The 17,713-nt window shown below is 50.2% G+C and overlaps 1 protein-coding gene across 1 annotated transcript in view; it reads right to left on the reverse strand.

Moving 5' to 3' along the window:
- Window positions 1-3,789: 3,789 nt before the first annotated feature.
- LOC102501193 (solute carrier family 23 member 1) overlaps window positions 3,790-17,713 on the reverse strand; it is a 60,320-nt gene continuing 46,396 nt past the window's right edge. Inside the window, exons 5-12 of the mRNA XM_006145007.1 lie at window positions 15,051-15,232; window positions 14,193-14,313; window positions 12,434-12,590; window positions 11,154-11,407; window positions 7,337-7,501; window positions 6,979-7,087; window positions 6,798-6,893; window positions 3,790-4,356 (exon numbers count right to left, since the gene is read on the reverse strand). Coding sequence (XP_006145069.1) covers window positions 4,100-4,356; window positions 6,798-6,893; window positions 6,979-7,087; window positions 7,337-7,501; window positions 11,154-11,407; window positions 12,434-12,590; window positions 14,193-14,313; window positions 15,051-15,232 — 1,341 coding nt within the window. The 3' untranslated portion in view covers window positions 3,790-4,099. The remainder of the gene's footprint in view (window positions 4,357-6,797; window positions 6,894-6,978; window positions 7,088-7,336; window positions 7,502-11,153; window positions 11,408-12,433; window positions 12,591-14,192; window positions 14,314-15,050; window positions 15,233-17,713) is intronic.

The following is a 17,713-nucleotide window of genomic DNA, read 5'->3' on the forward strand; positions in this document are numbered from 1 at the left end:
GATGAGATGATAATGTTGAGGTGCATGGAGACCTTTGACGATGAAGATGTGTAAAGCAGAAGGGCTGAGAGGGAGAGGACTGAAGGAGGTGGACAGTTTTCAAGTTTGAATTCTAGCAGCTAAGGTTGCCCCTGCCTCAGCCTTCTGGAGGAGCTTGTCCCAGAAGCATTCTGATGGTCTTAGTTTTTGATTATTATAAAGTATAAGAGAAGCGTGGCCCTGTGTCGGTCTTTTGGTGTTGTTTATTATAAGGGGCTAGCATTGCAGGACACACATGTACACCCACTGCGCTCCTATTTAGAGGCTACCAGATGTAGCTGAGGCCCAGGACATGGGCCTTTCGAGAATAGGGCAGGCAGGATCAACCCTGGCAGTGACGTTATACTGGGTGCATTCAGCACTTCCTGGACTCAGTGCATTGTTCCAGAGGATTCTATAGGGTTCTAGAGCCTACCTTCTCCTCCTGCGTGCTCTGGGAGCCAGGAACAGTGCTGCCTCCACCCTGGGCTATAGGACATCAGTGTGGAACCAGACATGTCTACTAGTCTGGTAATACAGACTCCCAAATAGGTGAGAGCCCAGGGTTCTGAGCACATCCTGGTGAGGCCCCTGGGCATAGGCTGTGTACACCTGGCATGCAAACTGGTGGTGAGGGTGAATTTAGTGTCAACCTGACTAGGCCATGGGCCCCCATATATTTGGTCAAAACGTTATTCTAGTTTCTGTGAAGGTATTTTACAGACAAGATTAACATTTAGATCAGTACACCCTGGGTAAAGCAAATTACCTTCCATATTGCACCCAGTCAGTGGAAGGCATAAGTAGAAAGACTGGACTCTCTGGAAAAGGGAATTTTGGTGTTTTTTTGTTTTGTTTTTTGTTTTTGTTTTTGTTTTTGTTTTTTTGAAGAGGTTTTTGCTATAGGGCGTGTGCACTCGCCAGACCGACAGAGAGACAGAAAGAGAGAAATCACCCCCCAGGGGGGATGGCCACGCCACAATCCCTTCTCCTCCATTCTCCCCTCGGGATCTTGGGCACGCACGCACACGTGCCCGGCGTGAGTTTTAAGCTGCCGGGTCCGGGACGTGAACTGCGGTAGACTACGTGGGAGTCCAGCGACATAGCCATTACGCTAACTGCTGGTCCCTAGAAGAGGGAATTTTAACAGCTATCTACTTTGGGATTTGAAATGCAACTCTTCACGGCCTACCAGCTTTTCCCTCCCTACAGATCCTGGAGAAAAAGTGTAAAAGGCTCCAGTCTGCCACTAGTTAATTAGGGCATAGAAAAATGACGCCAGTTGTCAGAGTTCACAGCACCAGCCAAGGGTGTCACGTCTTGGTCATGGTTGGGAGGGAAATGATGGCGGTCGAGGCAGATGCAGGAAGAGGCCACAACGGTGATGGGTGAGGGAGGCTGCAAGGCCAGCCCGACCCACAGCGTACAACACTGGGTTACCATAGAGTGTTTGGGTTCTGGTGGAGACCTGGGATTTATGAGGCCAGAGCCTCAACAGGTCCAGATTTATTGAGCACAGATGGGGTGAGCAGGGTGGTGTCAGCCAGCCTGACTTCAGTCTGAGTAACTCAGTCCCACATCCCTTGATGCAATCAAGGCGAGTACCCCATGGGTGGTGAATGAGCACACAGCACGCCTGTGTCTTCAGGGACCTGCCAGAGCTATGAAGACAGGGAGTGCTGGGAGTGGCCAGGGGACAGGGGACATCCTACAGAGGCCCCATCTGGGAAGGGCTACAGTGGAGAAGCACAGACATCCTCACCAGAAGACTCGAGGCCTCCTTAGAAACACACTGCCGCTGTGGTCTCGGGGCAGGATGTGTAGCTTTCATGGCCACGTTACAAATGTGGCACTTGGTGGGCCTCCGCCTCCCTCCCCCATCCCACTTCCTTCTCTTTTTCCCTATATTCATGGCAGTGTGTGTGGGGGGGTTGGGGATGGGAGAGAAGCACCCTGCACAGGGTCTAGTCACACTGTGATCCCCTTCCTCCGGTCTTCCAGGAGCACGCCTACACACCCTGCATTTTTCAGGATGACTGTGCAAGGGGATTAGAACCGTGTCGTATGGGGATTCCAGCACTGTGGATTGGCATATGGCCGTCTGCGCCTCCATGACTGGGCCACACCCCACATTTTATTTATCATTATCTTTTTTGTTGTTGTTGTTAGAGGGCATGCACAGCTTTTTTTTTTTTTTTTTTTGTTAGAGGGCATGCACACTCATAGAAGAAAGAGAATGAAAGTGAGAAATGACCTCCCGGGGGGCATGACCACATTGCAGTCCCTTCTCCTCCATTCTCCTCTTGGGATTTTTGGGCATGCACACACACACTCCTGGTGTAATTTTCAAGTCTCCGAGTCCAGGACTTGAACCAAGTAGTTGACCAGGTGGAATCCAGCCACCTTAACTACGAGGCCACAGACTGGCCCCATTTTTAATACACAGAATATGCACCCTTGACTTGCCCCTCTCCTAGCACACAGCCTCCCTGCCCATTTGGATGAGAAACTGAGAATCCCAAGCTTAGAAGAGTGCATTCCAGGAGCCAACTCCCGTGCCACCCAATGTGGAGAATGGATGGGTGAGTGTGTGTGGGGGGGAGGGCAGAGGAGCCCCTCCCAGAACCAGCCTCTGGAGCAATATCAATGTCTTCCCTTCCCCACCCCACACAAAATACCTCCTCTTCTTCCCCCCAGAGGAGTAGGTTTGGCTGTGCAAGGACAGAGTTCTCAGTGGGGAAGGAGGCATTGGCAGACAACATGGACTTTTCTTTTCATGTTGGTAGGACCCGGTGCCCATCAAAAATTACAGGCCAGGCTGGCCTGTGAGCTAGTGGTTAAGGGAACCAGATCTGACAACCACCTTTATAATCCTCGGCTCTGCAGCTTGAAACACGTGTGTGTGTGTGTGTGTGTGTGTGTGTGTGTCCAAAATCCTGATGGGAGGGAGAAATTGAGGACGGGGGATTGTGGCATGACCATGGTCCATTGGGGATGATTTTCTTCTCTCTTGCTCTCCCTGTCTCTGTCTCTCTCCAGCAAGTGCACACACTCTCTGGCAAAAATTTTAAAACAAAACAACAAAAACACATTGAAAGCACAAGCCTGAGTCCCCTAGGGAAAGCATGCAGAATGGAGCTCGGCTTCCCACAGCCACCAGCCTCTCTGGTAGACAAACGGGCTGGGGTCCTGCCCACATCTGGACTTCGGGTAGGGGGACGTGTGTGACGAGGCCATGCAGGACTGCTGGCCGTGTGTCCAGCCTCGGTTCTCCTTGGGTGACTAAAACCAGGCACAGGTCTCCAAGTCGGGCGGGGCTGGAGCACCAGGAACTGGGAGGAACAGGAGCGAGAGGGGGTGGTGGTGGTGGTGCTTCTCACCACTCCCGAGGGGGTGAGGGGAGGGGCGTGGAGAAGCCAGCAGGGTCCCTGGTTCTTGGAGAAGAGAACAGCTCCTGTCACCGTTCAGCAAACACCCATCTCCATCCCCTGCCCCTCCCCAGGCCTCTTCCTCTCAATGCCTCGAACTGCTGCTGATGGGAAGGTGGAAAGGCGACCTCTGTGGGGACACCAGGCCTCGCTTGTCCGTGCTGGGCATCTGAGAACAGTGGGAGGACACACTTGCAGCTGGACATGATGATCAAGTCACCAGCTGGGGCCTACATGTAGATCTTTGTTTTTAAATTTTTTTAATGTTTATTTTATTTGTGAGACAGAGAGTACATGCGCATGAGAGAAAGAAAAAGAAAAGCACCCTTGCTGGGGTGTCCTCATGCGGCGATTCTCTTTCGCCAGCCCTTCAGCTCATCAGGATCCTGGGCATGCTGGAACGCGTGTCCTCAGGCCTACTGCGGGTCCCAACTGCAGCCAGCCATGTGGCTTCCAGCACTGCAGTTAATTTGCTATGACTGCACGGCCGGGCCTGCCTGGGAATCTTAGTCTAAGACTTCTCTGACTGCCACAGCTGCCAAGTGCTGGAGGAACCGGGCAGGGCGGGCACCACCAGCACATAAACAGGGCGGTCAGCACAGCTGGGTGGGAGGTGGATGGTGGGTAGGTGGTGCCCTGTCAAGGGGCAGTTCTCACATCCTGGTTTCTAGGTTGCCCCGTGGCTGCTCTCCTGAGGATACCTGGGAGCAGAGGGTAAGCTGGCTCACACTCATTTGCCCTTTTCCCCCGTGTTCCAGCCTGGGCCAGAAGGGGAGTCTCCGGACACAGGAAGATGTGCAGAACTTGGTGCCGATCCCCCAGGGCAGGCCGTAGACTTCTGAGGCCTTCCGCGTCTCCTCGGACTCCTGGATTTGATTCCATGCCAGAAGGCCTCGCTCTTCCTGACTCCCTGGTAGAGAACAGCAAGAAATCAAGACTGGCCCAGATAGAGTGTGTGGGGTAGCGGGGACAGCCCTGGGGGAACCTCTGGCAGCCCCTGGAGGTACTATGAACTCTCCCCTCAATGCCTCATGCCTGATACCCTTCTCCTCCTCCTCTTCCTCTTCTTCCTCTCAAGAATCACAGCTCTGGGGCCAACAGGTGGCATAGTGGCTAAGGTCCTGGACTCCCACATGGCCAGCTGTAGTTCAATTCCCAGACCTGGTGATTTAAAACTCATGCCAGGCATGTGTGCATGTGCGGCCATCCTCCCTGGGAGGTGATTTCTTGCTTTCTGTCTCTGTGTCTCTCCAGTGAGCACTTGCACCCTGTAGGAAAAATCTCTTTAAAAACAAACAAACAAAAAATCACCTCTCAACTCAGCCCAACTCATCAGGCATTATCTGAGCTCCTGCTGTGTGGCCGACATTACGCCAGGCACCAGGAAACGACCACGTAGGAGCCACAGAGATACCCTGGACTCCTGGAACAGGCCTGTCCACGTGCTCACGTCCCTGGGAAGCAGCTGCATTTTACAGGGTGGAGAAGCAGTGTGGGAAACAGAACGCCATGAAGCAGGTGCTATCACAGCGAACCTTAGAGGGGCTGCAGGAGGATCGAGGGAGGAGGAGACAGGGGGTTGGGCATCTCTTCCAGGAAGCCATCAGTGATTGAAGCCTCTACACTCTTCAGCTTCCTCAGCACTTACAGGCTCAGTCTGTCCATCACAGCACAAGTTAGCCTGTGTTGTAGTCGCCTGCTTTCCTGCCTCTCTCCCCAGTTAGCCTGGGACTTCTTGCTCCACTCTGCATCCTCTGGAGTGCATCGCATGCACTCCATGGAGTTTCACTAAAGACATAAATGAATGAATATATGTGCGGTTTCTCACCAGTTAGGTTGGAGGCGCTGAGAAAGCCAGAGCTGTGTCTTTTCCCCTTTGCTTCTGGCCTGTTTTTCACTCTAGGACCATGTCATGGGCTGAGTTCTGTCCTCCCAAACTTCATACGTCCGTATCTAATCCCCAGTATCTCAGATCTTGGCTATATTTAAAGATATAGCCTAGGGTCTTCAGGGCCAGCAGGTGGTATGGTGGTGAAGGCCTCTGGACTCCCACATGGCTGACTGCAGTTTGAGTCCCGGACCTGGTGGCTTGCTTTCTCACTTTCTCTCTCTCTCTCTCTCACCTTCTGTCCCTCTTGGTCAAATGAAAATAAATAAAGTTAAATGAAATAATTCTTTTAAAAAATAATAAAATAAAAGATAGGGCCTTTAAAGAGATGATTATGTTACACTGAGGCCATTAGGGCGAGTCCTAATCCAGACTGACTGGTGTCTTCACAGGAAAAGGACACCAGGGGGGGTCAGATGGTGTGGCGGTTAAGGCACTGGACTCCCACATAACCAATGTGGATTTGAGCTCTGGACCTGGCAGCCTGATTTCTCACTGTCCCTCTCTTTCTCTTTGGTGAGTACATGTGCCTGTAGCAAATTTCTAAAAAATAATAATAATGATAAATGAAATTTAATAAATAATTCTTAAAAAAAGAAAAGAACAGAACTAGGACACAGAGAGATGCTGGGCATATGCATGCACAGAGGAAAGGCTATCTGAGGACATGCAGAGAAGGTGGCCATCTGCAAACCAAAGGCAGAGGCCCTCGGAGAAACCTGCCCCACCAACACCTTGACTTGGACTTCCAGTGTACAGAACCATGAGAACATAAATTTCTGTTGTTTAAGCCAGGAGTCCCAACCCTCCAGCCACAGACTGGTACCAGAACCGGGCCACAGAGCAGGCAGTGAGCAGCGATAGAGCAAGCTAAGTGTCATCTGTATTCTTAGTGCTCACAGTACTGCCTGAGCTCTGCCTCCTGTCAGATCAGCAGTGGCATCAGATTCTCATCGGAGCAGGACCCCTACTGGGAACTGCTCATGTGAGGACTCTAGCTTGTGCAATTCCTTATGAGAATCTGATGCCTAATGGTGTGAGGTGGAGCTGAGGTGGTGACGCTAGCACTGGGGAGCAGCTGCAAATACTGCATTATGGTGAGTCATATAATTATTTCATTATATATTACAATGTAATAATAACAGAAACAAGGTGCACAGTAAATGCACTGCACTGGGATCATCCTAAAACCACCTCCCTTCACCCTAGACCATGAAAAAATTGTCTCCCATGTAAGTAGTCCCTCATGTCAGAAAGGTTGGGAGTGCCACCCAGTCTGTGGTGTTTCACTGTGGCAGCCTTACTAGACTAAGACGGGCCTTCAGCACCCCCAGAACCAGGACCCACTCAGGGTATGCTGTGAGCAGCTAACATGGTAATCGGGGTGAGGGGAGGCTCTCCGGGTAGCCCAAAGGCTAACTACCTACCCACTCCATAGGTTCCCAGGGCAAGATGAGCCCTACCTGGGATGGTGTTGTCCAGGAGAAAACCCAGAAATCCACCAACAAACATGCCCGTGGTCAGCAGCACCTGGATGACCTGGTCCAGCTGCAGGATCCCTAGAGGGAAGACAAAAGTAACAAGGTACACGGGGACCAAGGACCCACTGGCTCTGTCCCCGGAGCAGTCATGGAGGACAAGTACCTGTCTGGAGCATCTCAGGGTTCTTGTTCACCCAGTTGGGAATGGCGAGCCCACAGTAGATGGAGAAGCCGAAGACAAAGAGGTTCCTGGAGGAGTTCATGTCCACGTACTGCAGAGAAAGGCCCCCGAGGCAGGCACGGCTGTCAGTACCTCTGGTGCACTTTGACATGATTTCAGAGGTTTGGAGGCTTCTAGCCATTCCTTTCCACTTGGAGTCTCCACTGTCTCTGGGGCCAGGATTCCCTCCTCCCCCTTCCTCCACCCCAGCCCCAGCCCTGCCCTGTTCATCTCAATCCCAATATCTCCTCTAAGGGATGAGTGCGATGCTGCTGCTTCCAAAGGTGTCTCACTCACTCACCTGCAGATTAGAGATCCCCACGGCGGTGATGACTCCAAACATGACGAGAAACATGCCTCCAATCACTGGGGTTGGGATGGTGGCAAATGCAGCCCCAATCTTCCCAAACATGCCCATCAGGAGCAGCACGCAGCCTGCAGCGACAATCACCACCCTGCTCCCCACCTGCAGCACCAGGGAGACAGAGAATGGGGAGCACCACCCAGGACAGACTCCCCAGAGCCTCTGCCCACATTGTCTGAGGCAGACATCCAGGAGCAGCACCACCTAGCCCCATCATGGCTCCTCTGGGCCCCAGTGGGGTTTGGTAAAGGACAAGTACACAACCATGAGGCCCGGCCTGTGCCCTCGCCTCTCCCTCTTCTCTGCTGCTCTCACACTTGTCTTCAAGGTCTGGTTCAAATACTCCTCTCCTGAGACACCTGTACAGTGAGGTGCAAAGTCACTCTGGAGGCAGAGTAGCCCAGTGCTTTAGAATAGGGGCTTGGGCACAGTTTTATTGGTACAACTGATAATACCCTGAATTGCAGTGCTGGAAGCCACAAGGTCAACCATGGTTTGGATTCCAAGTTGAGCTGAAACATGCCAGGTGCATGCCCACAACCCTAACTAGCTGTGGGTCTGGGGAAAGAGGGTTTTGTTGTGATGAGACTCTGTTGAGTCTCTCTCTCTCTCACAATCTCTATCTCTCTTCATGAAAAATATGAAATAAATAAAAATGCTTTTAAAAGCTAGGAGGCCAGCCAATGGTGTGGTAGTGGATGCCATATGGCCAACCATGTAGTTCAACTCCCAGAGAAACACACTGGGCACGTGTGTGTGTGCCCAAAATCCCAAGAAGAAACTGGAGGAGAAGGGATTGTGGCTTGCCCATCTCCCTAGGGGGGGTGCTTTCTCACCTTCCCTCTCTCTCTGTCTCTCTCAGTCAAGCACATGTACCCTCTGGCAAAATAAGTAAATAAATAAATCCCCCCCTCCTTTTCTTTGCCTCTCATAAATAAATGTCCTTTAAAACAATGACCCTGACCTTCAGACATTTGAGGATCATTCTTGACAATTAGGACAATACCGCAAGTGTTCATGTCTTCATATTCCGTCCCAAGTCTGCTGTTAATGAATGTAGTTAGACAGTTCTTGCAGCTGTTTTCTATCCATTTGGGTCTACTCCCAACCCTTAAAGGATATTCTAACATAGTTTTAGTTCTGCAGGATGGAAAATTCTGGAGCTCTATTCTACAACAATGTGAATGTATTTAACGCTACTGAACTGCACACTTTAAAGTGGCCACGATGGTAAAGTTTATAGCATATGTCTTTTACTACAATTAAAACACTTTTAAAAGACACTCTAATGTCAACTGAAGTCCGTTAACGCAGCAATAAAGTAGCAGATTCTGCCTTTGCTTATTTTTCTCTTTCCAGTCTAAGAGCTTATTTATGTAACTGCTGTCATTATAAATTCTTACCACACAAAAAGATGTTCTGTTTACAACCCTGACAATTAACTACAGGAACAAAGGCGTGACTGCAGCACAATAGCTCAGTTTGTCAGGCTGACCAATGCCTTTTGGACATGCTGGTGGTCTCATGAAGATGGCAGGCATTCCCCGATACTATCATCCTGCAGCCCTGGGCCTCATTTGATTGATACCTGGGCTGGGAGCCATAACATCTCATCCTAGAGAAGTGATGGGCGGTCTCTGGCCTTCAGCCCTATTTCTTTCCATGGGAGAACCAGAAGTAGAGCTCATTACTGCCAAGATGTGGCATAAATCAATACCTGGAAAGGCCACAAGGGGGAGATGTGAGTCCATAAAAACAAGTAGTCTTTGCACCCAGGCCTTTTTGAGGATTAATCTGTCTCTTCCTAGCCTGCTGTGTCTGCATTTTTCTTCTTGCTCCTTCCCTCTCCTCTAAAAGTCCTTAGTTTAGAAATGACACAACAGAAAAACGTTCTGTTTATTGAGTATAATTTTCTGTTCTGTGTGAAATATGTTCCCTTTCGCAGGAAAGGAAACATTTGCTGCTCACTATTTACAGAGCCCTCAGATGTCTGCTGTGTTTCTGTGTGGGCCAGTGGCCCTTCTGTGGGAAACTTTCCTCTTGCCCACACACAAAGGCTCCGAAGCCCTGGGCAGGTGTAAGAGTCCACAAAGGGCACAGGATTTGCTGTAGGGTAGGTGCCGGTTCAGCTGTTTGTTTCCAGGCTTCATCCTCTGTTGGGTGAGGGTACAATGGTGGACAGGGCTGCAAAGATGCAGGACCACCAGGCTGCACCCCAGGACCACTGAGGGAGCCGGAGGAAAATGCAAGGCAAAGTGTGTGCGAGGCGGAGGAGGGGCTGGGGACTGCGGGGGCGGGGAGGGGGGGTCCTGTATTTTTCCAGAGCTCACGGGACTCATGCCAGGAGCCCTGCAAAGGCACTCTGAAGCATGCAGAAAGCATCGTGATACTGCTTCTTCCTAAGTCATCTTAGAAAGGGCTGCCCTGAAGAATTCTTGCTGCCCTCACAGAGCTTTATTGTGGAAATCAGGGAGAAATGAAAAAGTGTGAGGCAGAGACTATTCTAATCAGAATGCAGCTCTAGAAGGATCCTGGGGGGGTCTGTGGTGGGTGGATTAGCTGGACAAGAGCCTGGAAACAGAGACTGTGAGGGACTAGGGCAGCGTCCGGGGGAGGGGAGAAAGCTGGCACCGGGAAAGCAGCAAGAGGACAGGAAGGGTGGGGGGGATGCCGAGAAAGAAAACCCACCCGCGAAGTGCAGGACCCGTGAAGTTACCCAGGACTGGTGATGAGGTGAGCCCACTAAGGCGAGATGGCAAGAGGAGAGGTCAAGGCGGGCACACTGAGCTGCATAGATGTCTCCAAGCGTGAGGTGCCCCAGCAGGTCAGAGCACACTGAATGTCTGGGTTCGAGCCCCACAGAGCGAACCTCCCACTAACTTCTGGAAGCAAAGACTTCATTCCGGGACCTGAAGGCGGATGATGTCTGCCAGGGCCAGGATATGCTATTTGACGTGGAATCGCCACCACCAAGGAATGGCTCCCTCAAAGATGTCCATGTCCAGGCCAACCTGTAGCACAGTGGTTAAGCACTGTGCATTGGGAACTGGACCCATCTAACCAATCAAGGTTCAAATCCCAGCCTTAGTGGCTTGTAAAACACTGGACATGTGTGCATGTGTTCCCCAAATCCTGTAGGATGGAGAAATGGAGGGAAAGGATGGTGTCTTGGCCACGCCCCCACAGGAGGGGGTAGGACACTTTCTCTCTCTCTCTTCCACTCTGGTGAGTGCATGCACTCAGTGGCAATTAAACAAAACAAAACAAAACAAAACTCACATCCTAATCCTTGACCTTATGAGTATGTCATCTTGCGGTTGTGACAAAGCTAAGGACTTTGAGTTGGTAAAGTACCTTGGGTTACCCAATAGATCCAGTCTATAATCCTAAGCAGAGAACCTTCCTCGGCTGCAGGCAGAGGGAGCAGTGACCAGAGAGAGTTCAGAGACAGGCTACGTTGCTCTGAAGGAGGGGCCACAGCCAAGGGACAGGAGCAGCCTCTAGAGGACAAAAAAGTGTGAAAGTAGATTCTCCTCTAGAGCCTCCCAAAGGGAGCATGGCCTTGCCCACACCCCGATTTTAGCTCCCTGAGACCCCAGTCTGACTTCCGACCTCCAGATCAGTAGGATGGGAAGTGTAGGTTGTTCGAGGCCATACATCTGTGATCGTGTGCACGGCGGCAATAGGAGACTAACACCCAGGTGACAGATTCGGGCTTCCAGCCCGCGACCAAACCCACCGTCAGCAGCCTTACCCTGGTGATGCCCAGGGCCCCGACATTCTCGCTGTAGGAGGTGGTGCCGTTCCCTGTCCCCCAGGCCCCCGCCAGCAGGCAGCCGAGGCCCTCGATGCCAATGCCGCGGTTGATGGCATGCTTCGGAGGGGGCGGGGCCCCCACCAGCCGGGCACAGGCATAATAATCGCCTACGGACTCCACCATCGAGGAGATCACCCCTGCGATGATCCCAAAGACTCCAGCCAGGCTGATGGTGGGGAGGCCCCACTGTCCTGAAAAGGCAGGGCAGAGAGCATGTTAGATCGGAAAATAAGAGGAGGCTGAGCCCCAAATAATTTCCTTGCCAGAGGAGTCTCTGGAAGGCGGTCAAGGCTGGATTCCTGACCCACTGTTCCTCTCTGAGGCCATGGTGCACAAAAAGAGTCAGCAATGGGGTCTCTTGCTAGGAAGGCTTTGAAGCTTCTGGAAGATGCAACTTAGTCAAGAAGGCCCCGAGTCCACAGCACATGAGGTCAGACCTGCCCTCCCTGGAACCTGGTTTCTGATGTACTCTGAGCCAAGAATTGTGGAAAAGGGAGGCCAACGTAGCAGAAGAGATGCCCTGAGGGACCAGCAGACGGTGTAATGGTTATGTCGCTGGACTCCCATGTAGTCCACCAACCATGGTTCAAGTCCCAGACTCTGCAACTTAAAACTCATGCCGGGCACATGTGCATGCAAGCCCAAGATCCTGAGAGGAGAATGGAGGAGAAGAAATTGAGGCATGGCCATGTCGCCTGGGGGGAAGATTTTTGCACTTTCTGTCTCTCTGTCTCTGTCTCTCCAGTGAGTACATAAGCCCTATAGCAAAAATCTCTCAAAAATAAAATAAGAGATGCCCTTGACCTGTTCTCGCTGGAAACACACTAGTTCAGCCCCAGACATCCTTCATGTGAGATATACTGAATCCAGGGGGAGATTTCAAGTTAGGCCAGGAGGTCAGGATCTCTGTCTCTTCCTCTTCTTCATCCCTAGGCTTCTGGGTTCTGAGCAATGTGGAGACAGAAGAGGGATGTAGGCCAGCTCTGCATCCCAACTCTGATAGGTCTGGGAGTGGGAACCGTTGGCCCATCAGCCCCAAGGAAGTCTTAGGACAGTGGGGGTCTCTTTGGAGTCTGATAAAGACTCCCTGGGGCCCGCCTCTCCTCTGCAACCCCTTGGAGGAAAACCCTCCCTCCACCCCATTCACTCCATCCAGCACCCTGGGCCCCAAGGAAGACCTGGGCATCCCAGGTGAGAAGGGGCACCCCTCTCATTACCTGGGTAAGGGAAGCGAAACCAGGGGGCCTGGTTCAGGACGCTGCCTTTGGTGTCCGTGCGGGCCAGGTACCCATAGGCTGTGGGGGCCGAGGGGAGGGCGTTGGTGACGGTGAGTATGAAGCAGATGAGCCACGAAATGCAGAGGGCCAGTAGCACCTGCCAGAGGGACTGCCTTCAGCACTCTTGTGAGCCTCCCCCCACCCCTGCACTGCCCTTTGAGATGAGGAAGAGTGGGGTTTCTGACCTTTCTAGGGACAATAGGAATCTGGTATGTTAGTGCATAAGTGAGCATGTTAAAGGAACAGGCTAGAAACAGACATGAAAAAATACAAACTGTGGGGAAACGTGTCAAAATGGCGCAAAAATTGTCCACAGCCTGGGGCAGAAGGATTGCGAACTCACTCTCTCTGCGCTGTTTGCTGACCTTGGAGCAAACTCCAAGCTGCAGTTCTTTCTCTGCACGATGGAATCACTGTCCCTGCTCTGCAGAGCCTGGGGCCGGATTTCGGATTTCATAAACTGGGTCCTCAGATGTACACATTTTAAATGGCTGGTGGTGAGACCCAGAAATCTGTATCTTTAACCCAAGTCCCCAAGTGATTCTTAAGCACATTGAATTTGTTTTAATTGCCAGAGGGCATGTGTACTCACCAGAAAGAGAGATAGAGAGACAAAGAGAGAGGGAGAAAGCACTACCCAATGGGGCATGGTCACCCTGCAATCTCTTCTCCATTTCTCCATCCTATTATGCATGTCTGGCATGCTTTTCAAACCACTAGGGCCAGGAGTTGAACCTCATGGTCAGCCATGTGGGATCTGGCTCCCTTCACCACCAGGCTTCAAAGCCAGCCCACCCGTCACATTTGAAAATCACTAGCCTGGGAGATGGTTGAAGGGTCAATGAGCTCATTATGTGGCAGTATCTTTGTACAATGAGAAATACAGGTAACCATTCAACTAAACCTGAAAACATCTGTGTGGTTGACAGTGACATGCACTTGACCAGGTGGTATACATTCAACAGAGAAGGCTCTGAAAAGGGAGGTGTGCTCATCCTCACCCAGCCTTTGATTGTCCAGTGAACCACTCGAAAGACCCTGATTTATGCAACTCAGAGAGGCCAGCTTCCCTCAGAACCTTGATTTTTGTGTAATTTGGGGTGAACCTGGCTGTCCCCCGCAGGACCTCCCACTAGGAGGGCCCAGGGGCTTCTCACACTGCTGCCAGAACTGACCCAGTAAGGCAGGGTCTCTGCGCCTGGGAGAGAAGCATGGCGGCAGACCAGGATGGTGTTCCTACTGCTGGGGGGCGCCCTGCACACCAAAGGTACCTTGCCGGACCAAGTTAAGGAAAACAGAGGCCAGGACAGTTGGGGGAGTGTTTCCTTTGGGGGCCATCTGGGTGCAGAGGGGCTGCCCTGCTGTCTCCAGGTGAGTGGGTTAAGAATAGAAGCAGGTGAGGGAACCAGCAGTTAGCGTAATGGCTATGTTGCTGGACTCCCATGCAGCTGACCGCGGTTTGAGTCCCGGGCCCGGTGGCTTAAACTCACGCTGGGTGCGTGTGCGTGTGTGCCCAAGATCCCGAGAGGAGAATGGAGGAGAAGGGATTGTGGCATGGCCATCCCCCCTGGGGGGTGATTTCTCGCTTTCTGTCTCTGTCTCTCTCTGTCTTTCTGGCGAGTGCACACACTCTATAGCAAAAACCTCTCAAAAAAAGAAAAAAAAGGGGGGGATAGAAGCAGGTGGAGGCGTTTCTTACAGGAAAGACCTGAAACAGGTAGAACTTGGAGGTCTGGCACTTCCTCTCTCCTCCATAAACGGGCACGGGCACCGCGACGTTTTTCAGGTACTGAGAAAACAGCACGATGAGGAAGATGGTCCTGAAACAGAAACAAACGACCACACCCAACCTGGCGAGCTGGGCCTCGCCCTGAGCCAGTGGTGGGCCAGGGAGCTGAGCCACCGTGTGTCTCTGGGGTCGGTGGCTTCCCCAAGAGGGGCTCACCTCAGACCTCGGGGCAGAGTGAATAGAGAGCCAGTGTCATCCCCAAGTCTCTTCAAAACTGTTTCAAGATTTGAGGACTCCCCACAAGTCTTCGTTTCTTTTCTTATTTTTTAATTACAAGTTTATTTGGCCCCACAAGTCTTTTCGGTCCACTTAGCTGATTGTCACTGTCCTCTCCTCTGCAAATGACACCCTAAGACTCATGGCTGTCTCCTGGTGTCACAGGTACTTGGATGCAAGTCTTACCTCTCTCTCTTGGACTATAACATGGTGGAGGGCGGTAGACATGTCTCTGCCCGCTCCCGGCTGCAGGGGTTACTAACATTTGCTAACGAAAACCTAGTTGACAGGAAGCCAATGGGATCAATTTTTTGTGTGCCCTACATAGCCTTATATCCATTGCCTATAATTAATTCATCGTGAATACTAATGAGATTAGAATAATTAGAATAATGAAGTATAAGCAGCAACCTGGATGCTTTTTAAGGTATAACTATGTTCACGAAAGTATTTATAAACCACAAGAGTTGGCTGATAGCCAAGATCCTGTTCTTACTGGGGGTTCTCCTGCCAAGGAGAACTTCAATGGCCCCCTCCCCAGAGAGTACTTACATGGCAGAGATGCCCCAGTGGATCCCAGCATCACTGCCTGCAGAATCGAAGAGAGGCAGGGCCACCAGAGAGATGGTTGGAGCAATGGTCAAGGGGCCGATGAAACGCATGAGAAAACCGATGAGCCCTGAGAAGCCCACTAGCATCTGGACACAGGAAGCAACCATGATGGCACCCTGCAACTGAAGAGGAAGAGGAACGGGCAGGGCCAGTTGGTGGCAGGGTGATAAGAATAGCTGGATCCCACATGGTTGCTCCGGTTCAAATCCTGGACCCAGTGACTTGAACAACACTCCAGACACCTGTGCTCAAAATCGTCAGAGGAGAAATATAGAAGGGACTGCAGTGTGACACTCCCCATGGGGGATGCTTTCTCACTGTCTCTCTTTCTCTCTGGTGCTCATATATGTTTCATAGCAAATTTTTTAAAAAGTAAATAAAAATCTTACAGCAGGACTGTGAGCCTCAGCCAGCCCTGCCCAGGCCACTGGCACAGGCCCAGAAGCTACAGCCCCCCCATATAATGGTCACCCCTAGGTGGTACGTTCCGAGGCAGTGCAGAGGCACAGGGACTGAGGGAGGGAGAGCACCATCTTGCTCCTCTTCTCAGTCTCTATTTCCAACTGGCTGCTGGACATTTTCGCATAACACGAAGCTTTGCAGAAAATGAGCTTCAAAAATACTTATTGATGACAGGGACGACGATGGTGACAGCGACAACTAATAACACTAGCACACACAGCAGAATACTGAGCATCTTGCTGCTGTGTCTTTCTGTTTTCTCACTATTCCAAGGGTCACAAACTCTTTCTGTAAAGAACCAGATAATGAATAGTTGGGACTTTATGCCATATAGGCTCTGTCGCTGCTTTTTCAGACAAGATATGAGCACATGAGCCTTGCTGTGTTCCAATGAAACCACATTTAGAGACCCTGACATTTGAATTTCATCAGTTTTGACAAGTCATGAAATCTTCTTTTGATTTTTTCCTTAACCATTCAAAATGTAAAGCCATTCTTAGCTTGTGAGCTGTTCAAAAACAGGCAATAGGCCAGATCTGTCTCCTGGGCTGCTGTTTGCCAATCCCCGATCTATTGGATTAACTGAATTTATTTTACTTCCCCTTTTCACTTGACTCGTTTGGATGGTATTCTTTCTATTTGCACTCCCTTGGAAACTATTCTTCATTTTTTTCCCCCATAAGGTACATGCACTCACCAGAGAGAGACAGAGACAGTGAGAGGGAAAGTGAGACATCACCTCCCAGGGGGATGGCCATGCCACAATCTCTTTGCCTCCATTCTCCTCCTGGGATCTTGGGCACACACGCACATGCACATGGCGTGAGTTTCAAGCCACCAGGTCCAGGACTTGAATTGCAGTCAAACAGATGAGAGTCCAGTGACATAACTGCTACGTCATCTGTTGGCCCCACTACTCTTCATTTTTAATATGAATACTTCACTTGGCAAAGTCTACAGTGAAATATAATTTCTAGTCTTCTCCCAAATAAGATAATGACCTTAGAAAATGTCACCATTCTTTTTTCCTACTGTTGTTATCAAATATTTATTTTTTTATGTGTTGGTTTGTTTCATTTTCCATTGCCATCCACCATTACTGTTTTTATATTATATGTTCCTAGGGTCAATGTTTGTTTAGATTTACTTAATGCTATGGACTAAGTATCTGTGTCCCCTTCTTAATTCCTATGCTAAAACCCTAACCCCAATGTGATGGTATTTAGAGAGGGAGCTTTGGGGAAGTAATTAGGTTCAGATAAGGTACTGTTGGGATTAGTGCCCTAATTTTTTTTAGGTTTATTTATTTAATCCCATTTATCATTATTATTATTTAATTTGACCAGAGAGAGAGAAAGGGAAAGCAAGAAAGCAAACCACCAGATCCAGGATGGGACTTGAACTATGGTCAGCCATGTGGGAATCCAGCACTCCCAACTACCACACCACCTGCCAGCCCTGACATTAGTGCCCTTACTAGAGGAGGAAGGATTATCTCTCTCCTTCCCCTTCTCTCTATCCATCAAGGAATTGCTATGTGAGAACCTAGCTGGAAAGGAGCTATCTGCAAGCTAGGAAGAGAGCCCTCAGCAGACCCTGACCATGCTGGCACCCTGATCTCAGTCTTCCAGCCTCCAAAACTGTGAGAAAATACACTTCTGCTATTAAACCATCCTGCACATGGAATTTTGTTATAGCCACCCAAGCCGACTAATACACCTGTACCTTTACTTCTTCTCACTACTGTGGCTTTCCTAACACCCTTTCATTCCAGATTTAATCTCCTTTTTCCTGAAGTATATCTTTTAGTAGTTTCTTCAATTAGGGCCTGTGGCAGATAAGCTCTATTCGTCTTTATTTACCTGAACGTGTCTTTATTTTGCCAATAATCTTGCATGTTATGAAATTCTACAGTTGGGAACAGAATTCTAGGAATGAAAATATTTTCTCTTAGCATTTCAAAAACATTCTATTGTCTCCCAACTTCTGTTGCTACTAGTAAGAAGGCTGGTAAATATCCAACTGCTATTCCTTTGTAGGAGTTGTTTCTTTCTTTCTTATTGACTTTAGAAATTTTCTTTTTTTTTTGTTTTTTAGCTTTGTCCATGTTATTTAGTTTATTTTTAATTAAAATTTTTTAT

Source organism: Tupaia chinensis, unplaced genomic scaffold (assembly GCF_000334495.1).
Source record: "Tupaia chinensis unplaced genomic scaffold, TupChi_1.0 Scaffold000140_1, whole genome shotgun sequence".
Lineage (NCBI taxonomy): Eukaryota > Metazoa > Chordata > Mammalia > Scandentia > Tupaiidae > Tupaia > Tupaia belangeri.